Source organism: Metopolophium dirhodum, chromosome 5, assembly GCF_019925205.1.
Source record: "Metopolophium dirhodum isolate CAU chromosome 5, ASM1992520v1, whole genome shotgun sequence".
NCBI classification, from domain to species: Eukaryota; Metazoa; Arthropoda; class Insecta; order Hemiptera; family Aphididae; genus Metopolophium; species Metopolophium dirhodum.
The window spans coordinates 33,277,290-33,304,392 of record NC_083564.1 but is presented as its reverse complement, the minus strand read 5'-3'; the positions used below and the strand labels follow the sequence as shown (position 1 = coordinate 33,304,392).

Here is a 27,103-nt window from a genome sequence, read left to right as displayed (position 1 = left end):
TACATAGGTTCGTTACAAATGATGAAAGAAATATTATATCACAAAATTAAATATATCACGAACATATTATATACATATACGTCATTATAGCGAGCGGCACCACATTCTATGACGGCCGTTGGACTTTGTCGCTTATCTATTACTCTTACGCTAAAAATGTATAGAACTTTTCTTGTCACACATTTTACGATCTTCTATTTTCATATAAGCTATTTTTATCGTTAAGTTCATAATTTTAGAGCTATTGTAAAAAAACTGTAAAAAAGTGAAAATTTTCGCATAAAATCCAAGATGGCTGACGGCTGCAAACCTCTGAGGGATGGCGCATTTTTTTGGTCAATCAGGGCCCAAAGATAAAACTTTTCGCTAAGTTTCAAAACTTTAGTATTTTTTGTAAGGCAATGCCTTTTTTTTGATCCCTATTCACTGAACTAATTAACAATATTTGGTTAAGCATCAGGTGTTGCTTTATTTAGTCACTACTTAGTAGTTATTAGTGGTTAACTGGATTAAGAATTAACTGTGCATTTGTAATAAAAGACCAAATTTGTATTAAAATTATAAAAAAATTTAAATGAAGATATAGACAACACTAAATAATTCTACCTTATAATACAACAATTTATTAAAACAACATATTATAAGGTAGAATTGTTTTCGTATATTTTATAATTTATAATATATAGATTTATAGAGTATTGTTTTAAGATTTACATTTAATTATATTGTATAATAATAATTATTGGAATAATTTACAACTTCAAAGCCTTACAGGTAGTTTTCTTTTATTTAAAAAATATAATTATAAATATTTATTGAAGGGTGTTGGTTTGTGCAAAACTGTTTTTATGTATAATTTTGCAATCACAACCAATTATTAGTATAACTGACATAAATTTAACATAAGTTAATTAATAGTAGATCAAATGTTAATTTACTTGAGCACTTAATCACTACATTTCAATTTTATAATATTTTTTAACTGATAAGCTTTATTTTTTCTTGAAAATATGTTGTTTAAGATCCCTTGAAGAGACATAAATTATTAAGTAGGTGATGGCTGCACTGTTTATAAACCCATAATAGAAATATAAAAAATACAATTTATAATTTATAAAACACAATATTCAATAATAACAACTTTAAAAGCATACCAGTTAAAATAATATATAAATAAATAAAATAATATATACATTTCTTAGATCATATTATCAATTAATTGAAATGTATGTTTTTAGAGCTGAAGTTGATTAGATGATTCTTCTTGGCGAGTAATTAACTCGTAATAATACTTCTTTTTAGCTTTCAGTTCTTCATGATTACCTTGCTCAACAATTTTACCATTGTGAACTACAGCAATAGAATCAGCTAGTTGAATTGTAGAAAGACGATAAGCAATAATAATGCAAGTGCGACCTTTACAAGCTGCCTCCAATGCTCCTTGCACGAGCTTGAAACATTAAATTGTGATAGAAATTAATGTGCTTACAGCTTTTCCATATAATCAAACTTACTACTTCATTTTCCGTATCCAATGCTTTCGTAGCCTCATCTAACAAAAGTATTTTAGGATTTCTTATTAATGCTCGTGCAATGGCTACTCGCTGTTTTTGTCCTTCAGACAGCTGACTTCCTTGATCTCCAGCCAATGTATCATATCTCTAAAAATAGGAATTAAATTTAATATTAAAAAATTGTGTTGCTTAAAAATATTGTTTATGGTTTACTTGAGCTAGAGTTGTAATAAAATTATGAATATTTGCTTTTTTAGCTGCATCAATTATTTCATCCATGGGGACCTCTCTGTTAGATACACCATATGCTATGTTATCTTTAATGGAACTGTTAAACAATATTGGCTCTTGAGTAACAATTCCAATATTTTGTCTTAAATGGCATAAATTCATTAATCTTATATCGTGATTATCAACTTCCTGAACAAAATTTATGCTTCAATATATGGTACATATACATTTTTAATATTGATAGTAATTTAGAATAAATCAATTATTATATACAAATTAAACACGTACAATCACACCTGTTGATGGATCATAGAACCGTTCAAGTAAATATAGTATGGTGCTTTTGCCACATCCAGATTCACCAACTATTGCCAATGTCTTGCCAGGTTCAACTATCAAGTTAAGGCCTTGCAATACACGTACATTTGGTCTAGAAGGATACTCGAATTTGACATCTTTAAAGTGGACTTTTCCTTTAATTGTCTGTATTGTATATTAAATGTATTAAATGTAATATTGATCTAAAATCATAATGTGATATGGTTTTACTGGTTTAGATCCTGTATTTGATAGAGGGTCGATCTCCGATTTTCTCCTAATTAGTTTAAAAATGAGAGATGCTGCAATCTTAGCTCTAGAATAATCTTGCAGATAAGCTGATGTTTGACCAATAGAAGCAGCACAAAATGCCAATGCAAAGAACACCCTAAGAAATTCATTTAAATAGAGAATGCAATAATATATATTTGGCATATTACCTGTATAGTATTACCTATAAATATCTGTGGCTGACATATCTCCAATTTCTACAAGAAATGCTCCATATCTAAATGAAACTGAATACATTCCATAAATAACTGCCTGAGAAACGGCATACATAATTGCAAACGAAAAAGCCCGTTTTTTAGCAGTTTTAAATGGATCATTCAAACTATTTTTATACTTTGATACAAACATTAGCTCCTGTGCTAAGCCTTGAACTGTTTTTATACTTGAAATAGTTTCAGATTTAATCTAAAATTAATTCATAAGCTGTAAGTCAGATTTATAAAAATGAGATCATGAAAGTTAAATAAATCAGAAAAATATTAATTATACTATAAAGTATATTATATTATATACGTAATTTGCATATTAGTATAATCAATCTTAGTTTGTATAATTATTAAGTAAAATATTGATCTTTGTTGTTTAGTATACAACTTGTAATTGCTTAATTTCTCACCCTGGCAGCTTCATCCATACATTCAAGATCTTGTTTTTGGCTTCTTTGTACGATCATTAATTGTTTATAAGCAGCACCAGCAATTATTGGTACACCAATGACTAGTACTACAGCAAATTTCCAGCCAAATGTGAAAGCGATAATTAGTGCAGCTGACAGTGTTACAAATGCTGATATTACTTGAGCAACTCTTAAACTACCAGCCTATAATATCAAAAAACTTAGACAATTTTAAATTTTTTAGTTTGTAACTGTACTTGCAGATTTCACAAGTGGAGTTTCTCTAGCTAATCTACTGATGATATTACTGGGTGATGAACTTTTAAAATCAAACCAAAATATAGGTTGACGTAACACATTTTTAAACGCATAGACTCTCATACGCATAATGAGCTTTTCACAAGCATAGGTAAATCCGAAGGTCTTTAAAAAATAATTTATTAAAAATAATATTGTAACATTGTAATTTTAACTTTTTTTACCTGCATCCACCATGCTAATCCAGATAGTAGAGCCAATATGATAAACATTTTTGACCAAAAAGCTGCTTCTTGTAATAGTTCATCGCCTTTAAGTGTAAATGTCTAAAATAAATAGAAATAAACTAATACATAATAATATAATTAGACTACAGATTGATTTTATACTAACAGCAAAGACTTGACCATAAAAAATAGCAAACACTGGCATTATGATACCGGTTAAAGCACAACCTATGAAACCCATCATCAACCATGGCCATTCTGGACGGTTGAATTTAAGTATATCCTTCATGCAAAAATTTTCAATTTCAGGCTAAAAATGAATTTTAAAACATATGTACAATGTATTTCATTCATTATAATCATTTTCAAATACAAAGCTTATTATATATAATATATAGGCAAAGCTGGGTAATGTGTTGAAAAGTTAAGTTACAAATAATGTATATATAAATACAACTTAATATAAATTTACATAGAAAATTACAATCTCTTCCAAACACATTATTATCATATCTCTCAACAACATTACCAGAAAACCCAGTTCAAAGTTTAAATAGACATTGGTGCTGTGATCTCTTAAAAATAAAAATATAAATCAATAACTTTTGTTAGTAAGTATTCTGTCATTGAATGGTCTCCTTTTCTATTATTAATTGTCCTTTCGATTATTACTCTTATCATGATTTATATTATATATATGTTTGACTTTGTATACTTACTAGAAATTCGCTAAACTATACCGGTTTCAAATTATCCCGCACCGGGATAATGAACCATGTAAATGTATGGTCCAAACATCCCGGTGCATTATTTTTATCACTGGTTTAGTCTAGCGAATTTCTAGCTAGATTATAATATCTAGAATCGATTGTAAATATAGATCGGTTAAAAAAAAAAATTCATTAGATTTTGATTTAATTTCTTTCTATTAAACTTGTAAAACTTATAGGTTCAAAGTAAAATTATCTTTAAATTTTCAACTTAACTTAAAAGAGTTTAAAAAAATTAAATAATTTGCCCAACGTTGTACATTTGTAACATAAATACATTATTTGATTGGTGTTACCATAATATTTTTTTTGTTATATTGATAACCATTTTTAGAAATCATGGCAAATTCTGTATTTCGATTTAATTCTATGTCTGAAGTTTCCCATCTAATATATTTAGAAGACAAAATTAATTATTAAAATCTTAAACCTTATGACTATGCAGTGGATACTTACTGAGAATAATCATCAGGTTGACTCATTGGTCTTATTGAAGTACTTCCTCTTAAACTACTTGGACGGTAATCATATGTTTCTAACTCGCTATCTGTACTTCCCTACTCATATAAAACTGGTAGAATTTAATATTTTATTTTATATTTTGAAAAAAAGTAACATACTTGTTCTAAATAAATGATTCGTTTTACTTTACGTGAAGATATTTTTCTAGTAACATTTACTTTACGGCCATCACTATCTTCAGTAATAAAACTATCTGTAAATACTTTCTCAGGTTCAATACATTTTTCTAAAACTGATACCTTTTTTGTTGTGATTTCAGTATTATTACTATCAATTATAGCTTGGTCCCTAAAATAAATTAGTTATTGTAAAAATTTAAGTTACTATAAATGTATCATTATTTATTATGTATATACTCAATATTTTCATTGGCCACATCATCAACTCCACCGTAAGATTCAAATTCTGGATTCTAATTTAAAATTTAAGAAAATAATAAAAATATATTAAGACTAAAAAATTAAACACATACCTTCTTGCTATTTATACTCAGTTACAGGTACTTACTTTGAAATTAATTTGTTTATTCTGAAATTGACTTGTTGATGGTGTTGCATATTCTGTATTGATATTTTTATTATTTATAATATCTTCATCAGATTCTAAAGAGTCTCCACTAATTTCATTATTTTCCCGTTTCACTTGGGTGTTAAATAAATTTGAATACAGCCCATTCTTTGAGATCAAGAAGTCGTGTGTTCCAGATTCTACTATACTTCCATTCTACAAAGTAAAGTTTATAGGTAATTATATCTGTATCATAAAATGGTAAAAATATATGTAATTAAATCTAATACATACTTGTAAAACAAAAATAACATCAACATTTCTTATTGTGGACAGTCTATGAGCAATAATAATAGTACTTCTATCTTGTTGAGCTTTATCTAAGGCTTCTTGTACAATGCCTTCACTTTGTGCATCTAGTACTGAAGTAGCTTCGTCCAATAATAATATTTTTGGATCTTTGACCAAAGCTCTTGCAATGGCAATTCTTTGTTTCTGACCACCAGAAAGTTGAGAACCTTTGTCTCCAACTAATGTATCATAACCCTACACAAGTTTTGTTTATAAAATGTGCAGGTTGTTCAGAAAGTAAGATTATTAGATTAATATGTACACATTTTTAACCTTGGGTAATTTTATGATGAAACTATGGGCATTTGCTGACATTGCAGCAGCTATTATATCTTGTCGTGTACTATCTGTTTGACCATATCTGATGTTTTCAGCAATAGAAACATTAAATAATACTGGTTCTTGGGATACAACTCCAATATTTTGACGAAGCCAATGTAAATTTAAATATTTTAAATCAAAATCGTCCAACAATACCTAAAGAAAATAATTTATCACTAGGTATTACTTTGGTATTATATACTTGAAGAAATACAATTTTACTTACTTGGCCTTCTGTGGGATCATAGAAACGCAGTAACAAACTTCCAACTGTGCTTTTACCACCTCCACTAGAACCTACCAATGCTACAGTTTGCCCTGGTTCGATAGTTAATGATAAGTTATTCAAAACCTTTAATTTTACAATTAACAATAAATAATTTTTTTATTAATGTAGAATAATATCTATGACAGTATAGCTTACCGGTATTGAATATCTTGTTGGATATGCAAAGTTAACATTTTTGAATTCAATTTTTCCTTGAATTTTATTAATTTTCTTTCCTTGTGATGAATAAGGATCAATGTTTGGTGTACTATCAATTATATCAAATACATTTGATGCTGCACCAATAGCTATGCATACTGAATTTATAAATGGTAAAGCATTTCCCACAGAAAACGCTCCAGCCATTACACTAAAGAATACCTGGTGTACATTATTATTATAGTAGGTATTAAAATTTAAATTCAGCAATTATTGATTCATTCTTGAACTAGGTACCGTAAAAATGCTCCCAGGTGATGAAATTCCATCAACAATTAAATTAGATCCATACCAGAATGCAATTCCATATGCTGAATACATTATCACAAATACAGAACCCATTAATATTGAGAATACATAGTATTTTTTCATGACTAATTTTCGACCTCCTTCTATAGCCAACTCATATCTATAACATTGGTTTGTATTTAAATTCTTATAAGAATATTTCTTTAATTTTATATTTAACCTACTTTTTAGATTCTCTAAGTTCTCCTCCAAATGCTGCTACTGTCTGAATATTTAATAAGACCTCTTTAGCTATACCTCCAGCTAAATCATATTTCATTTGCTCTCTAGCGGCTGTACTTGCTGAAACCTAAAAAAAAATAAATTAAATTTCCATAGCACTACTTCAAACTTTAAATCAAACTTTACTATAGCTAGAGCTCCAGAAACTGAAACTAAAAATGGCGTAACACAAAGTATGATCGATGTTAATCTCCAATCGACAAAAAGACCAATTACTATACCAGTGAAAAGAGTGCTTACATACTGAGTAACCATACTGAATTTACTGCCAATACCTTCACGAACTCTTTCCAAATCACTAAGGAAAAAAATACATTCTTATAAAATAAAATTATTAATATATTAGCTAGGTATTAGTTGTAATTTCACACTCTGATAATTTTGTTGTCAAGTCTTCACCATCACTTAAGTCATACCAACTAATTTCTTGTCTAAGGATTTGACAATAAAATACCTTACGTAATTGGTAAATTTGTCTTTCACAAGTAATCTCCCAACAAAAAGTCTAAAAAATAAATTATTATAATAGTTCATTATTTAATATTGGGTTAATATTGATTAAAAATGTATAATTAATTTCAGTATTTATAACCAAATGTCTAAATAGTAAGACATATACACTACCTATGTCTACAATTGTTCAAAAAATATCTTACTTGTATGAATGCAGCAATTAATACTGTGCATCCAATGTATAAGTAATACAACGAAAACTTAGTCATATCGTTATAAAATTCTTCAGGACTTAACGTGTCATCACTGAATTGATTTGGAACATCTGTTGTTTTTCTAAAATTTAAAAGTATGTTGAAATAATAATAATAAAATTGATAAATAATTTATTATACCTTTATACAACTTACCTCACATCAATTTCTGTAATAGTTCTAACAGTACTCATTCTCTCCATTTCAGACATAAAGAATGCACCAAATGTAGAACTTTCTTCATTTAAGGGTGAGTTAGTTGATACATCACTTGAGCGAAGAATATTTGTATAATTAGATGTTGAATTAAATGGATTAGTATGTATGAGATCTAAGGCGTTTCCAACCACTGTCAACGGTATATTGACCATTGAGTTATTTACAGTAGAAGTAACCTGTAGGAAAATACAGATAATGCAGGTAACCACTATATTATGTTTATTGGCTATATTAATGTACGACTACCGGGCTACACAGTAGGCACTTATATAAGATATGCTAGAAGCCAGGCACGTATATACTATATACATGGAGGGTTGGGGTTTCAATCCCCCCCAGATTTTTTAGTTGTGTACCTACGTGCCTGCTAGAAGCTTATATACCTACTTCACGGGCTTATTCAATTTTAAACTTTTAAAGGAAAACTTTGGTTATTTAATAATTTTTATTTATTAATTTATTATGTATAAAAATATAAATCAGTTACCCTTCAAAGCATAACGGGTTCTGGTACCTACCTACATTTTTTTAAACACTTTTTTTGAAAAAAACATTGTTCCATTCATCATTACACTTCTATACCATATATCATGACAATAATATGTGTTGATCAAATTATTAGCTTTGTTATAACTTATAATATTTGAACAAGTCAAAAATATGAAATAGTTTATAGACAATAAACATTGTAAATTGTGTAGATAGAATATCAAAATCGAGATGAATGTAATACGAGTTGAAATATTGTTACTTGATATTTATGAAAATCAAATTCGAAATTTATTAAAGAGAACACGCTGTAGCGGCTGTCAATTCCACCGGTATTTTTACCTTCTTGATTTTTAATTCTTCGCTATTTCTTCGTTATTTTTCGCTAGATTTCCAGATTTCCATTTAGCAAGGTAGATTTCCGAAACTGGAGAACGAAATTTGTTTTTTGGGGTCTTGTCTCTTGTTAGATTCATATTGGCTAGGAGAAGTACAGTGAAGATTTTCAGAACTTTATCCCCAATCGTTAATACACTACAAAGCTTTAAAGCTGAAAAATATCAAAAAACGCCCAATAAAATTTGTTTAAATTTGTTTTAATGTTCTGTAGTGAATTAACTATTAAATATAAAGTTCTGAAATTCTTCACTGCACTTCTCCTAACCAATGTAAATCTAACAAGACCCCAAACAACGAAATCCGCTCTCCGGTTTCGGAGATCTATCTCACTAAATGAAAATGAAAATGATTTTTTGTGGGGCTGTTCACACCGACATTTTTCTGGATTCAAATTGTTTCACCACTTGGGTAGTTGGGTGTGATATCAGTTAATACATTTCTAAAAATTAATAATCAAGAAAGTTTACATGCCGATCCCTGACATGGCAATCGTTTTTATTAGGTACCAGGAAAAAAATGAAAATTCCACCGGTTGTTTTTTATCTGAAATATAAATAAACATTATGTATAGGTAATATAGGTATGTATTTTATCATTATTTATTTACAGATTTATTAGATAGTATAATTTATAATTAGGACAATTAGAAATGTTTTTTTTACACTAATTCGAAAAATATAATAAACAAAATAAAATACATATTATAATTGTAATCGGTGAGTTTTACCATCGGTGGAGTTTTTGTTTTTTCAGGTAAAAAAAATCATACCGGTGAAATTTACATTGTTTTTGCAGTTAAAAGAAATTTATCGATGGAATTTACTCATTTTAAGTCCAACCCTAAAATCAACTACCAAGTACCAACTCATAAATCGGCGGAATTTACAAACCACCTACTCGCCTAAGCCCGACGAAAATCTGTTCGTCTGCGCATCCCCAAGCAACACCGTGCCATGGCGGAAATGGTTTCGATGGCAAGGTGTCGCGTGGTTATACTCAGAATCGGCATGTTCTCTCGTTGGACAGAGCAACTAGGTTTTACCATTTATTTTTTATCATCAATGTCTTATATTTTATTGTGACAGAAATATTCCCTAGTCCCTACTAAGTTGAACTAAGTAGTAACGCCTTATTTTGGGATTGGACCGAATTACATTTCTGCAGGTAACCATATTTTATTGAATTCTAGTCTTGATAATATATTAAACATTGTTTAAAAATATGAAATATTAGTAATGATTATGACAAGCTAACCAAAATCCTAACAGACAAAAAAAAGGATAACAATATTATTAAATACCTAAATTATTTCAGTTTATCTATATATAGGTATACCTACCTACTTCTTATTTGTTGATTAAATACCTAACCATCGTTTTAGATTCCGAGTGGAATTAATAAATGTATTAATTTTACAATGTGTTTTTATTGAGAGGTCAAAGTGGAAAATTCCCAGAAGTTTTCAAAAAAGAAAAGGTATACTCGATACCAACAATACAGCAGAGTGGTTTCATACATTCCCCTTTTAGATTCTGAGCGAAGCGATGAATGTATTGATTTTACAATGATGTGTTTTTTTTTTGTTTTTGTGTCTGTCATTACCTTTGAGGACAGTAAAAATGCTTGGATTTTCTTCAACAGTAACTTTTCTGATAGGAAAATTTATTTTTTTATTTTTTTCATTTTTTTTTATTTTTTTATTTTTGTTATTAGCATTTTCTATACACCATAAAATTTTAAAAATATTTTGACACTTTGAGCTGTTTACGGACATTGTCAGTTTTCAATTTTAGATTCTGAGCGAAGCGATGAATGTATTGATTTTACAATGATGTGTGTTTTTTTATTTTTTTATTTTTTTTTTTTTTTTGTCGGTCATCATCTTTTACTTTTTAGGGCAGTAAAAGTGCTTGGATTTCCTTCAACAGTAACTGATAGGAAAGTGAATCTAGTTGGTACTTTGGGGGGTCAAAAGTAAAAATTTCCCAGTAGTTTTCAAAAGCGACGTGAAAAACAAAAGAAAAATTAAGGAAAAACGGGAATTTTACGCAAAATCTGTTTTTGAGAAAATCAATTTTGGTTTTTGGTGTAACTCTAAAACAAATGACCGTAGGGACATGAAATTTTGACTGAATGTTTATATTAGCATTTTCTATACACCATAAAATTTTGAAAATATTTTGACTCTTTTTGAGCTGTTACGGACATTGTCAGTCTTCAATTTTTTTAGTTTTTTTTTCTATAAATATCAATAAAATTTTATCTGTAGAGTAAAAAAGCTTGAAAATTTAATAGAAGGCTTCTAGGTTATTGTTTCAAAGGCAGATGAAAAAAATTAAAAATCCTTAGTCACAGTTTTTATTTATAAGCATTTAAAATTCAAATTTTGACAAAATACGGAAAAATCACGAAAAATAGCAAATTATTTTGAGTTGAGAATTCATAAAAATTTTTCTTTTTAAATCTAAGATTTGAAAATGTAATATAAGATTACTCATAAGTTTGTCTACCTTTATCAAAAAAAAAATGTCTAGAAGAAACTTAAATTAAATTTTTATGAGCGTCTGAAATTTATATTTTTACAACATTTGATATTTACTCGATTTCTCATGTAACAATTTTCTTATTTTATTGTAATTAAAAAACGAATGACTGTAGATACTTGAAAATTTCACTGCATGTTTATATTAGCATTTTCTATACACCATAAAATGTTGAAAATATTTTGACTCTTTTTGAGCTGTTTACGGACATTGTCAGTTTTCAATTTTTTTAGTTTTTTTTTCTATAAATATCAATAAATTTTTATTTGTTGGGTAAAAAAACGTGAAAATTTAATATAAGGCTCCTGATATATCGTTCTAATAGCAGTTGAAAAATATTAAAAATACATAGGCACAATTTTTTTTTATAAGCATTTAAAGTTCAAATTTTGACAACATTTATCAAATTTATAATTTATTAATTATTTTGTAGTTAAAAATGTATAAAATGTTTAACTTTTATGGCTAAGAATTTAAAATTTAAAACAAGGCTCCGCGTAAATAGGTTATATATAAATTACTTTATTCATAATAATATCATAAAATATACTTGGTAATATCATAGGCTGACTGACCGTTTTCGCTCAGAATCGTTTTTTTTATACAATGATATTATATCATTGAATTCAAATTTAACACCATCCATTACAGTGACCCACTTATAACCTACTGTACAGCAGAGCGACATCCACTTATCCACCTTTTTTAAATCGTTTTGTAATATAATAATTTAAATAATTTTAAACATATAAACATACAAACATCTATGTAGGCATCCTTATAAAAAAAACATAAATATAGTCCTATTTTTCTATCCATATACATTTTACATAATATAAAATAGTACTTATACAGTTTACAGTTACACATCGTTGTTTTATATTTTTATTATACATGACATACCGATGCTTGCTTGATAAATACATTCGTCATTTGACCAAATACTAATGCCAAGACAGGAAAGCTCGATCCATGAATAACCGAGCATATAATACCAATAGACATAAGAACCACATCACCTTTGCTAGCATATCGAAACTAAAAAAAATAACTTGAGATGATTAATTTATAACTTAAAATTAGCTATTAGTTAACAAACAATATTATTCAATTTAGAAGTTTAAAGTAAATAGATATGTAAAAACCGATATAATTCAACATTTATAATACAAAATTTGAATAATTAAAAATTAAAATTAAGTATATTTTACAATATAGAAAATTATAGTAATTTATATACTAACAATTTAATATTTAATAATGTGCTGTATTCCCTCTATATTATTATCACTACATAATATATATATATATATATATATGGCTCTATAGGTACTATAATAATATAATATGATTTTTCTTGAAAATATAAATGTAATTTAATCTCGATATCAACAATTCAAAATTTGGTTATATAAATATTATACACCTAGTAATATATAGTAATATAGACGTTTAGCAGTCTTGTAAAGAATAATTTTATTTTGTATTCCAAATACGTAATAGAATACATTTAAAAAAATATATTCGAATACTCGAAAAAGTATTCGATATTCGAATACTATAATTTTTATTTATTTTTTTATTTATAGTTATTCAGAATACGTATTCGATTATTTTTTTTAAAAAATATTAAAAATATTATTTGACTAAGAAAAGTATTTGAATACTTTTATCAGAATAAATTTATTCGAATACTTACAAGACTGCCATTTAGGTAATATTAGGCTTATATATATACGTATATATATTATATTATGTAGGAATATATTAGGATGGAGCCATGGTGGTATATTAAAATAACTCGGTGGCTGGTGCTTGTATTTATAATTCAGAGGTTAGGAAGGTCAAGTAATATTCGACATATTGTTATGGCGATAGTTACGTAATATTATAATATTAACAATCAAACAGATTCCACTGAAACCAGTTTTTTTTAATAATATTACGTGAGTGGTGGCCAGTGAGCGTACAACTGTCTACTGCTGCACTGAGATCAGCTGAGTGGCTGAGGAGACCCGACTGGGGCAACTGTTGCATAGTGTGTTCAAATTCTTACTACATCACGTCATCAATACATAGTTATCAAAAACGTAACCTCGCCTAACTCTAGAGATGGGCAAACCAAGACCAAGTCTTATGGCAGTCTTGCTCTTGTTCTTGCAGACTCAGTCTTGGTTTTGGTCTTGTTCTTGCAGACTCAGTCTTGGTCTTGGTCTCGGTCTTGCTGCAAGACTCTTGCAATATAAAAAAAAATACCCCAAGTACCAACTTCAATTCTGTGATTAGTATTATATTCAATAGAGAGAGGTATTTACGGCCCTAAATAAATATTGCGGTTGCCGGTTTATAAAGATACCGTATCGCCCGTATCAGTGGCTGGTGTATTATTATAATATTTGTTTGTGCTCACTGCTCGCACATCATTTCTTATCTTGTTTTCAATAATTCAATAATTCGTTATTTCCTCAATTCCTTGAACGTGTTTACGTCGAATGCAATATTACGTTTTTATTATATTCCTAATAAATTATTTCATTTAACCTACAACTAATATAGAGTTTTCTGTGAAAATTAAAAATAAAAATTACAATAAATATTGTAAGACTGCAAAACTCTTGCAGTGTGGGTCTTGTTTTAGTCTTGGTCTTGGTATTGCAGCGATTTTTAGTCATGGTCTCGGTCTTGCAGCAAGACCAAGACCAAGACTGCAAGAACAAAGATAATTTTGCCCATCATTACCTTACTCTTTATATATAAATTATAAATACAAAACCAATGAATGAAAAATCTAATACAATCGAATTTTGAAAAAGATTTTTAAATTTTTATTAAAATTGACTTGTACTTACCAGACCACTGACTGTTGGTTTTTTCTTTACATTATTTTCTACAGTTCTAAAACAATACATTTTAAGAAATACATAAGAACTATGGTCAATGAAGTATAATTATTATATGATATATACAACAAATGATCTATGGCTTGTAACTTGTAAGTGCTACTATAAAGTAAAAAAATATACAAGGAAATCATAATTTACTACGGTCTATACTACTATATTACATATAGTTAATACAAGGTACGCAAAAAACATGTTTCTTATAAAAAATTCTAAAAAAAATAAAAATAACTACTAGGTAGTAGACATTTTGGTATACGCCGCAGTCGGCAGTCGGCACTAAATTATATAACATTATAGGAATCACATTGTATTATGAATCTCCCAATTAAATAATTTAAAAAAAAAATCTCACAATGGTTAAAAGTATCCTCAAGACAAATTCGTAATGGAATAACCTGTTAGGTATTGTATAAACGTTAAACACTATATATGTATAGTTTTAGAATCTTTTTTTCACTGCTTACATTCCTACTTATTGTACTTCTTTACTGGAGATTTACAATTGATAGGTACTGTATATTTATGTACTTATAATGAAATTTACTCCTATGCCCCCCCCCCCCCACATGAGTTTTTTCAGTGAAGCCCAGTATTTAAAAAAAAATAAAGGACGCACATGTATTTCATGGTATACGGAAAAAAATCAAAATAATAATATAATCAACATTTTTGCGATATATCTTTTTCCTGAATCGCGGGCATTTCCCCACCCGACTGTTTTTGGTCTAGTAGGATATATTTTTGATGCAGACATTTCCCCCTCCCCCCTAAATTATAGATATATATTTTTGATCAACTGAACTACTTGAATCAAATTCAAAAACATTAAATTGTTAAATATCCAAACTGGTACATTTTAACAAAAAAAAATAAATATGAACAAAGGCTAAAAACATGTTTAGAAATAACAAAAGAATCAGTAATCAAATGTTTTTTACGAAATGTATCATTTTTATGTCGGAATTTTTGGCCATTTTTATTAATTACTAATTATATTTTATTTATACTTATTTTGTTTTTTAATTGTTTCAAGTAGTTGAGTGGATCAAACATAATATACATTTATAATCTATTATATTTATGAAAATAAAAAAATGTTTATATATTTTATATTTTATTTAAAAAAAATAATTTCATAATACATAATAAATAATATTGTATTATTAAATTCAATATTATAAGTCAATAATTAACTTTAAAAAATGGGGGGGAAATGTCCGCATCAAAAATATATCGGGGGGAAAATGTCCATTTACCCTTTTTCCTTTATTCTATTACTGTTGTCTGTTACTTAATAATAATAATAATATTTGTATTGTTATTATTAAATAATATTAAAAAAAAAAAAATTAATTTATATAATGCATTACATTTGAAAAAATGTTTTTTTTTAATTTAAATTTTAAACTAAAAAAAAACTAATTTCTAACTTCTAACTTTAGTTATTATTTTCACTAAACTAACTTCTATCTAACTAAATTAGAAATTTGGCAAATTTCTGCAACTTCTTATATTCTAACTTGGTTACTTTTTATATTAAAGGAACTTAACTTTAACTAGTTGAAAAAAGTGACTAACTTGCCCAGCTTTGAAATTGAATAAAATAAATGAATAATTAATTGTATAATATAATAATATAATATAATATAATTTATATATAATTTTTATAATATTGATAACACAACATATAAGTTGTATATTATATTTTGTTATAATGCTAATTCTCTGATTATATTATCACTATGGTTTTTTTTCCGTTCCGTTTTAATCCAAAAACCAAATAAAAGTTAAAACTTTTTTTTTTTTTTTATTTAAAAGCCGCTAGTATAGACTATGATGGCTTAACAATTACATAAGGTTAAAACTTATTTATTAAATATTAGTTCATAGGAAAAAATTGTTATGATGTTTAAATGAATTATTTATATATTGAAGTATTGAAGATAACAATATGTGGGCATAAATGCAGTTTAGCTCCCAAGCAATTTTTTGGAATTTTTATTTTTCAAAATATGTTTTTGCATGCTCAATTTGATGGTACTTATATATATTTAGTGTTACCAAGCCAACAAATAAGAGTTAGATCTGATTTTACCAAAAACTAATTTATGTTATTACTCAACGAAAAAAAAAAGTCAATTTTGAGTTTCTCTAATATGCAAATATTTGAAATAACTTTATAATTCAGTTTTATGTGGCTTACTAACAATAACATAAAAAATAATTACCGTAGACAAATTCTGATTCCATCAAAATGTTGAGCATATAAATACGTAAACATTTCTAAAAAAAAATTCTAAAAACTTAAATTTTTTGTATTTTAAATTAAAAAACGATTTTTGAAAAAATTGAGCATTTTGATGTTTTTTGTCTATAACGTCAAAAATAAGTTCGACCGGCTTTTTTGGAAAGTACCATCAAATTAGGCATACAAAAACACATTTTGAAAAAAAAAATTCCAAAAAATCGCTTGGGAGCTAAACTGCATTTGTTCCATGCGTTGTGTTTAATGTAAGTTAAATTTAGTAAACGCGGCAAACGTGTTTCTTGCGGTGTTGTCTGTTGGTAAATGGTAACCCACTGACGCTATTGTATTATAAGAGCTCATTTTAATCAATTAAACGTTTAACCTCGGTTACGCTTAACCAACTGATTTTACCGACCGAATTCGGTTTAACGATTGTAATACATGGACCAATTGAATGGCTTATTATTTTTGGTTTATTTATTATTTATATATTTATTTATAAATTATGTTACTGCAATAATGGGTATTTTCCCTAAAATGTAAGTATCAAACAATATTAAATATTAAACCAGGTCTAAACTTTCAAGAAACTACAAGTGTGTAAAATGAATAACCCGTAAGGTGTACTGACCACTGGTGTCCATTTTAATTTTTAAATTCAAAGAATTTGACTTATTAGTTTTTAAATATAAACGGTCCACCTCTGAATGGAACCCAGAAGTATATGTTAAGTCATGGCTAATTAGTAATTAGCCAACATAGAGCTGATAATGATACAAGAACAAAGATATTGAACACCGATGAACCCAATATTGAATACAAAACGTCTTTGTGGAAAATTCTTTAATAGATTATAATATAATATGATAGATCTATAATATTATTATTATTAACATAATACTCTTTAATTGTTATTTAATTTATTTGACATTTAAGTTGATTTTGTTTTATTTTCTATTGTTATATGATTAAAAAGTTAATAAAATAATGTTAAAAGCTATGTACCTACTAATTGAATAGCAATAACGTTATTTACAATAATATAAGTTCTACACGTATTAGGGATTAATGAAAGTTATTCGAGCAGAATGAGAAATTTTTTTTTTAGGTTACATAATATATTTTATTAGTGCGTATACCCATAAATATATTAACCAATACACCGCTGGTATTTTTGAAAATTAAATTACAAAATATATAGTAATATTAATTATTTTTGTATACATTATAAATTATAATCAACTACAGTCTACTGAAATACATAATGTACAAATCAATTAATAGTAAAACATATTACATATTGAATATAATATTATTATTCCTCTGTAGTTTTTATATTGAAACAAAACCGACGCTGTTGTCCGCTCGGCCACAACCGTAACGAAGGCAAAAAGCTAAATAAATGCCGGTAAACGTAATTTACCCAACTTGTGCAATCTACTCAAAACGGCCTGTGTTTCAAAAATATAATATAAAAATAAATCTATAGTTATCTTCAAATGCATAACAATTAATAATAATATTATATTATACGATTCCTAACTATATAATCCTACGAGTTGAGAAAAGAGCTCCAAAGAGCAAAGAAAGCCTAACCCCAGTATGAATCCATCTTTTTATCTTTAAATTTTAATATATTTAAATGCTTATACGATAAGTAATAATAGGTATAGTTACATCACAGATATATAAACATGTTTATATATCTGTGATTACATAAAATAAATAATCAGTAAAATATGCGTGCTTTAATGATAGCAAACGTAGGTACCTACCTACTAAGTAGTAAGTACTATAGGTACAAAAATATAAGATATTTGTACACGCAATAACGTCACTTACTATAATAATATATAGACAAAAATCTTAGATAATATTTTTAACCTTATACTTAATAGGTTATCAGCTTTATTACAAAGATTAAACTATAATGAATATTGAAATTATTACTGATAGGCTGCAGTTCAGCAGTTGTCTTATTTATCTGAAATGAACATGATCTTTAAAACGATATTCTATTATTAAAATAGCAATAAATTATAGCCTATAATAGTATAAATACATTATGATTTATGATTTATGATATGTACGTATATAAGAATATTTAATATTGGAGGAACTAGTAGGAGTAGGACCAATGGCTTGGTTTTGGGATCGAGATCATAATATATGTTATATGTATAACTTATTCATCAATAATAAAATAAATTGTCATCATAATTAATAGAAAACTTCCAAATTAAAGTAAAAAATGTAGGCATCTACAATTTAAATGTTATTTCACTCAGTGAACAGTTTTTAGTATCTAGGACCTAGGTACCTATTATTTCATTTACTTATAATATTATTACAGTATTATGTATTATTATATTATTCACTATTTAACTATTTTAACTATATTAATATTAAGTAGGTACAATTTACTTGCACAGTTTTATATTACCTAATACCTATAAATATTTTTAAAATAAAGAAAAATTACAATTAAACATAATACTGGAAACTATTTAATAAACTTAATGTATAAGACAATAATATCAAATTTGATGATTAAAAACAATTTAAATTAAATAATTAGAGTTTAAAATTGAAATACATATAAATATATATTACGCCATATTACGCCATATTACGGTATATTATGGTATAGTTAATAGAATATTAGAAATTATTATAATAATAACATTAATTATAAACAAAATCAATAGTAGGTAAGTACTCAAGAGGGCATCCGACGACGTTACAAAAGATTCTGAATAATCAATTTAACACTGTTATGTTTAATAGAATGGGTGAATTGACCTATTATCAAATTTAACATTGTAAATTGCTTTTACATTTTAATATGTTTATAACTAGCTTTAAAATTAAAATATAAAAAAACCTATGTGAATAATTAGATAATATTATTCTTACTTCTAAATTGAATTATAGATCAATACTCAATTCTGTCTAATATTAAATATAACAGGGTTAAATGGATAAATGGATTATCCAGAACGTATAATTTGCTATGTTATGTGTTTGTCAGACAGAGACAACATCCTAAACGTCCGCAGAATAAAATTGCATTCGGGTAAGATTAAAATCTAATATGGTTTAAGTTGTATATCAATAATATTATGTTATTATATTTCAGAATAGAGACGTTCTATAATAAGTCTATAAGTACCTCTTATTTTAACAGTAAAGTTATTAACTATTTATTTAACTTATCACTAATAATTTTTTATTCCAGAAATATTTTATATACTGTATGATATAATTAATATTATGATAATATGCCATATTATCTATGGATGCTATTAAATTACGAATAGTTAACAAATGCCAAGGGAGGTGGCCCCATAAACCGCCCACTGCTGGCTGTTGGTGCTATTACTTATCGTAACTCATAAATACTCATATTCCATACTTATTAATTATTTAATTATTATTATAAACAATATTATAAGTCACTTACCCATATTTTGTATTCCCATCTAGTTTATTGGCTGAAACTTTTAATAATCCAACGGTTTCTTCATTATTTTTACCAAACATGGCTGAACATTACTTAACTGAACAAAACTAAGATAGTAAGATTTAAATCAAATAAAAAATACACACACTTTTTTACACATTTAACATTTAAAAAATATTATTTTTAATAAATATTAAACTGATAAGTATAGGCTAGTTGCTCAATCAATGCCAAGCTTATTAAAAATAATTTACCCGGCTCATGACAAACTACAATTACCTAATAAACTAATAAATGTGAAAGCGTGAAAGCGCGAACTGTAAAGATGCGAACGGCAAATCGTACCTATCGTTTTCAGTTGATAAACTGAGGTCTGTCTGCCTGAGAGTTAGTTGGAGCACATTCTGTAATATGTGTAGGTGTATACGTAGGTTCAGCTTAGAGCGTGATTGGTTACATTTACTTCAACAGTTACTTCGATCCACTACCTACTTGCTACTCATTATCCACGTACTGTAAATTACAGTATTGAGTATTCAATATATTATTATTAATTTATTCAAGAATTCTGTCAAAAATACTATGAAATATATAAACTATTATAATCGGATATTCCCATGTTACATATTAATGCAATTTACAAATTAGATAATATTATATATACCTATTACATGTATCAAAATTACAAAATGTTAGAAACTTAGAATGTTAATAATGATGATTACATTTTGTATCATTATTAAGAGCCCCCCCAATAAAATGTGTAAATGTTTTGTTATACAAAACTTCCAATAAAATACAACACATTACAAGCGATACAATAGTGTCTCACGATTTCTACTTAATATATTATAATTTATAATATACATTTATATTTATATCATAAAATAAGACGTATTCCATATCAAAATTTCAAAAATTACAAATTCATTTCAACGGGCTCCTAAAATAGCTGGGCCCCTGTACTCCAGGTCCAACAGCCCCCCGTGGGGTCCCTGATTATAAATTATAATAATTGATAACTAATACAATTATAAATTGGACTGGTATCGAATTGGACCGTAACACATTTGTGTGCATAACAATATTTTTACTTGATAGAACGATAGCCGATAGGGTACACACGGTAAGGTACCTACACATATTTTCAGACAACAAAATAATAAACTAAATATTTCAAACATTCGATAATTTGGAACTTTCGGTAATTCAAAGTAGTAATAATAATAATAATTTGAATAAAAACAATACATTTAAAGGTAGACTACCAAAAAGTCAAAGTCCGTGGGAATAAAAAGGAATTAAACATCACATTTTACATTTTGACCTTTGGAAAAATACAGTTTATTTAAATATTTAGTATCTACTATTTATTTTTTTTATGCGAGGCCAAAAGTAATTTTAAAAAAGTATATACGCGTACCTACCATTTTTCACTGGCCCGTGCTACATTTCAAATTCTTCTTCTTCATTGGCATTACAACTCTTCAAGAGTATTTGCCGCCACCGATACTTCCTTCCACTCTTCTCGATTTTGTACTTTTTTTCCAAATCCGGTATCCCTAGTTTCTCTAAGTCCTGCTTTATTCTATCTATATAACGATATTCTTTGGACGTCCTCTTGGTCTCCTCCCTGTGGGTTTCCACTCAACCACCGCTTTAAGGTATTCTGAGTTTGGCCTTCTCATTAAGTGCCCAAACTATATTATTCTTTGTGCTTTCACAAAGTTAGTTATTCTTGAAATCCCTGTCAAATCTCGGATTTCTTTGTTCCTTGTTTTGCGCCAGCATTCTAGTTCGTTGTCATATACTGGGCCGCAATGGTTCTACATTTCAAATTAGTTTATAAAAATATATTCTGTATTTTATTTTATTATATTTATAAAATAATTAAATTCGATATAATGTTTAATGTTTATGGCAAAACGTAGATATGAATTCTTATCTAGAATTGAACTATTAAATGTAAATAATATCGTATTATTTATATGGGCATAGTTAACATACCTATAGCTTTTTTTTTTTGCTTTCTATGTTGTCTGGCTTGCTAGATTTTTGCACTTTCAAAATTTATCCTCTATTAGCATTGAGTTGCCCATCCCTGGTATATACTAAATTTCTAAATTACTTATACTAATATACTATTTATACAATATACCGTAACCAGGGCCGGATTGGTTAGGCGAACTATCGAGAAAATCTCGGTGGGCCGCTTAAAATTTGGGCCGGTCGTGTGAGTGAAAATAAATTCATGTTTAAAATACGATTGGCCACCTATAAGCTCGTAATAATTATAGACGTCATTTTGGGCCACTGAATATGTAAATGGGCCGCTTATAGAAGTGAAAATCTGATACATATCAATCCGGCCCTGGCCGTAACTCACTCGTAAGGACAAGGTACAAATTCCGGTAAAATTGTTTAGACCGAACAAGTGCAACATCTTGTACTTTTAATAGGACGCATACGCCTATATATTTAAATATACAATTGTATAAATGTTAAATTCTTTATTTTGTGGAGTGTGGACTGTAGTATTTAAACTTATTGCGTATTAATTTTCATTCCCAGTCGTGTCAATTGGCGGGATATTCAAACTAATAATATATAAGATCTCTTTGCTATCAGATGTTCGACGTATCTTTGGTTTGTCCGTTACATTTTGTCACAACGGTGATTAAACAATATGACCAATGAGAACACGGTAAATCCACAATCGATTGCTTTCGGGAATTCGGAATAGTAATAATATGCGTAATGCTATTTCTTTTTCCGTGTTCTTAAAATATATACGTTTGGTGTTTACTTACCTTACTTTACTTGCGACTGCCGACTAGTGACTACCATAGTGGCTGCACCAAACGGTATATTTTAAATTGAATTCAAGTTCGAAAGTCTACTACAGTAAATTCACGTATTCCTCGTAATATTTATTTATCTGTGATATTTTTAGTCAATACGGTAATCCTGTTTGTTTTTTTTTGGGGAAGCCAACGCAACTGTCTATCTCACGCATCATATATTGAGTTATTTTTCCGAAACTCGTTGTTAAAAGTTGTTATTAAATAATGGCCCAAAACGTTAATCCAAGACTCGAAGGTAGTTCGTCAAACTCTCCGAAACGGAGTGAAGATATGAATGACAGAATAGAATCGAATAAAGTCGTCCAAAGGTAACATTTAGGATGAATAATTATACATGTTACGTATACTTTTATTTGGTTTCTATTAATGTGGTATTTTGTTTTTGTTTTAGATTGCAAAAAGAATTAATGAGTTTGATGGTAAGTTAAACCTAACCTTATAATGTTCTTTATTATTGTTTTTTGTTTGCCATGTACCTTATAACAATTTTACTAGAAATTCAAATACATAATCTTAACTAAATATAGGTGAATTTGTATATGATATATTATACAATGTTTACTGTGTACATATTTTAAAGGAAAATACTGAGAAAATGAGTAATCTGTTCTGAAAAAAATTCAAATTTAATTAAGTTTTGAGCGTTTTAAAAATAATTTTAATTGATCAAATTAACGTTTATGGTATTCCTTAAATAACCATAATTCATTTAAAATTTTATAAAAAATTTAACGGGGATAAGTAATTTTTTAGGCATTCAACAAAAAACTACCTATTTAAGGGACATATGGAAATTATACTTCATAGTTTAGTCCAAATCTGTATTTCTAGTATTTTTACAATGACACTTGTTACACATCCCATATTAAATGATATGCAAGGAATCTTTGAAGCTTATAGACTATTGGACTATAAACGTTTCTAAAATCTATGATTAATTGTATTCTGTGTATTTAACTTTTTAATACGTTGATAAATACCTAAATGATGGTAACAGAATACATACAACATTAATATGTCCAATTCTATATTATGATTTATGCACAGTGAGTTGTGAATAATTATTTAATTTACTAAAGAATAGAACCTACCCATTTAACTTGGTAGTCCTCTTAAAATTATAATTATTTTTCAGTAAATATGAGTATACAATACTTTAATATTAATAAAGTATGTGTGTCTAATTATCATTTTAGTACATTTTAGTATAATATATTATAATATCTTATCTATTAGAAACTGATACTAAAATATATTTGGTTTATAACTTGTTATTGTAAATAAATTATATCATAATGTATATTATTATGGAGTTTCCATAGTTCTTATTTAAAAATATCTAATTACTATTAATATATTTGGGTGTATTAAATATTTACATTGTTGATTGGTAAATAAAATATTAAACAATCAATTATTATTTCATATAATATATAAATTACAATGTTTTATCGTTCAGGAAAACATTTTTTTACTATGTTTCACTGTTTTAGATGTCATGTGACGAATCAGTATCAGCTTTTCCAGATGGTGATAATCTCTTTAGATGGGTTGCTACGATAGTTGGACCTAAAGATACTGTAAGTTTTCATTCATTATTAATAATGTAAAAAAAATAGTAATCATCAGTATCATATATTATATAAATATTTTTTTTAATGTTTTCAGGTATATGAAAATTTAAAATACAAACTAAGTATGGAATTTCCGCGTGGCTATCCATATAAACCACCAACTGTTACTTTCTTAACTCCTTGTTTTCATCCTAATGTGGACTTTGCAAGTGGTGCCATATGCTTGGATATTTTAAAAGAAAAATGGTCTGCTATGTATGATGTCAAAGCAATACTTATATCATTACAGTCTCTTCTTGGAGGTAAATATAATGCATTTTGTTCTAGGCTCAGTTATAAAACCCAGTAAAAAACAATTAATAAAAAATAACAATATTAATTGTACTGTTAACTTAAGTGAGTCTTAAGTATAATAAGATGCCATATATAATAAAACGCTATTAAAAATTATTGGTATTGGCACATAACTCTTTGACGACATCATAGGTAGCATAATATTAATAATTATACTACCTTTTTTTATAATATTACTCAATTTATACTTTACCAACAGTTTTTGTTATACCCATAATTTATAACTAAGAAACCATTTAAATAAATGAGAAAATAAATTTAAATAATATCAGAAAGCATCATCTTTTGGTTGCTTTCTTGTATACTATTGGAATTATTGTTGGCTGTTTAATTTTACTTCATATCATTCTTATGACGATTCTTTCTATTATTTCTTTCTAATATTGTTAATTATAGGAATAAGATTTATTTATAATGTCAATATTTATGAGGTTAATTTAATAAGGATAAAATGCCCGAGGAAGTAATATATATTTTATTTCTTTGTTTAAACTAAAATGGAAAAAACTCAAATATTTAATATCCTAGATAATTAGTTAATCATTGAATTTTAATGTGTTTCTATTCAAATTATTAAACACTTTTTCAAAACTATTTATAAACTTTTATTTTAAATGCATATAATTATTTTACAGAGCCAAATAATGAAAGTCCTTTAAACGTTAAAGCAGCACAACTATGGCCGAGACAAGAAGTTTTTAAAGCAACATTATTAAGTACATACAAAGAGTCTGAATCAACTTAATAGATTGTGTAATAGTGTACTAATTTCAACGACTAAATTGTTTATTGTTCAACTTATTATTTTTAATTTTCCTTTAGTATGCAGTCATCTATAGGATTATTACTATAAACTACTTTAATCAGACGTCAGAGAAATATAATTATTTTCTGTAGTATATTATACAATTTTTTCTAATTTTTCGTATTATATTACACTTTGATTTACATGAAAATATGTACTTATTACTTATCCTTTTTCTTACTATTAGATGTAAATCATATCCCTGCTTATTTAGGTGTGAATCAAAGCTATTTTATATATTTAATTTGTGACATGTACATGGGATTTATATTATTTTTATTATTCATACACCTACTTTTCTCTGTTGTAAATGTTTAATATTATGTATTGTTTATTCTGGGTTTAATAAAACTAAAATTATGAAATATAATATTCACACATGTCAAGATAAGTTAATTCTATACTTATTTGTCCAAATTATTTGTATGAAATATGAATATTATTAATTGTTAATAAAATGTTAATGTTCACCTAAAAATTTGAAGTGAGAAAATGCTATTTCTGTGAAAAGAGCTTATGTGGCGATATTTAACTGAATATTTTTAAACAATTTAAAAACAGATTATTTGCTTAAAAAATATTCTTTGACCTTACATTAATTTTATACACTTCAGTAAGTTTTGTCAAACATAATATACAAAAGTAAGTCGTGTATTAAAGGGAAATATTTATTAGCTATTTCAAAAATTACCAAGAGAGTTAAAACAGTTTTGGCCTTCCGAGTACTTGATAAATCTTATTCTCTTTTATTTTGTCACTCATTTTATGCTTGACCATTATTGATTACTTTTCAGTTTTCACAAACAAAACTATTTAACAATTAGTGTGCAAATGAATACTTAAAAAAAACGCTTGCCAAGTCAGGGATTGGCATATAAACTTTTTTGATTTTTAGTTTTAAGAAATTTATTAACTTATATCACACCCAAGCGATATAACAATTTGAATCCTGAAAAATATCGGTTTGAACAGCCCTACTAAAAATTATTTTCATTTTCATTTAGTGAGATAGAAAACCAAAATAGGAGAGCGGATTGTTTAGGGTTTTATTCGATTCACATTAGTCAGGAGAAGTGCAGTGAAGATTTTCAGAACTTTTATAGAGTTAATTCACTACAGAACATTAAAAAAAAATTAAAACAAAATTTATTGGGTGTTCTTTGATGTTTTTCAGCTTAGTAGTGAATTAACGATTGGAGATAAAGTTCTGAAAATCTTCAATGCACTTCTAGCCAACAAGACCCCAAACAACAAAATCTGTTCTCCAGTTTCGGAAATCTACCTCGCTAAATGAAAATCTAGCAAAAAATAACTCTTTTTATCTGTAAAAAGTATTAATTCCACATATAGCATCTACTTGATAATCCATTTTTAATGAGTTTTCAACCAACTTTCTAGCTATCATAGTTTTGGAGTAAAGCTAAAAAAATAGAAATTTTGGGACTGTTTACCCCAATGTTTTTATGGATTCAAATGATTATACCGCTTGGGTGTGAATGTGTGATATCAAATCTCTCATTAATATTTTATATTAAAGCTAGCAAAATTACCCACCTACTCATCATTACTGAGTTATATTTTTATTATTTTC

General features: G+C 27.2%; 2 protein-coding genes across 4 annotated transcripts; one reads left to right on the top strand and one right to left on the bottom strand.

Annotated features, from left to right (window-relative positions):
• Nucleotides 1-1,089: 1,089 nt before the first annotated feature.
• On the bottom strand, nt 1,090-20,289 carry LOC132945427 (ATP-dependent translocase ABCB1-like). Its single transcript, XM_061015165.1, has 28 exons — nt 19,916-20,289; nt 14,151-14,196; nt 12,205-12,339; nt 7,808-8,046; nt 7,601-7,733; nt 7,316-7,449; nt 7,071-7,242; nt 6,887-7,011; nt 6,651-6,822; nt 6,351-6,575; nt 6,153-6,278; nt 5,879-6,082; nt 5,549-5,800; nt 5,255-5,470; nt 5,104-5,159; nt 4,846-5,035; nt 4,682-4,782; nt 4,522-4,612; nt 3,622-3,765; nt 3,453-3,554; nt 3,232-3,393; nt 2,971-3,174; nt 2,518-2,759; nt 2,295-2,451; nt 2,034-2,228; nt 1,728-1,934; nt 1,515-1,661; nt 1,090-1,450 (listed from the first exon to the last, which is right to left on the bottom strand). The coding sequence occupies exons 1-28, from the start codon at nt 19,993-19,995 to the stop codon at nt 1,235-1,237; spliced, it is 4,473 nt and encodes a 1,490-aa protein (XP_060871148.1). The 5' UTR covers nt 19,996-20,289; the 3' UTR covers nt 1,090-1,234.
• A 2,346-nt stretch (nt 20,290-22,635) lies between these two features.
• LOC132945429 (probable ubiquitin-conjugating enzyme E2 C) lies at nt 22,636-25,663 on the top strand. 3 transcript variants are annotated; one of them, XM_061015168.1, is made up of 6 exons: nt 22,636-22,779; nt 22,869-23,087; nt 23,171-23,198; nt 24,273-24,359; nt 24,448-24,655; nt 25,343-25,663. In XM_061015168.1, the coding sequence occupies exons 2-6, from the start codon at nt 22,984-22,986 to the stop codon at nt 25,450-25,452; spliced, it is 537 nt and encodes a 178-aa protein (XP_060871151.1). In that variant the 5' UTR covers nt 22,636-22,779; nt 22,869-22,983; the 3' UTR covers nt 25,453-25,663. The 3 variants fall into 3 exon arrangements, with proteins under 3 accessions (XP_060871151.1, XP_060871152.1, XP_060871150.1); XM_061015169.1 differs by having other exon boundaries at nt 22,657-22,838; nt 22,906-23,087; XM_061015167.1 differs by having other exon boundaries at nt 22,658-23,087.
• Nucleotides 25,664-27,103: the final 1,440 nt, after the last annotated feature.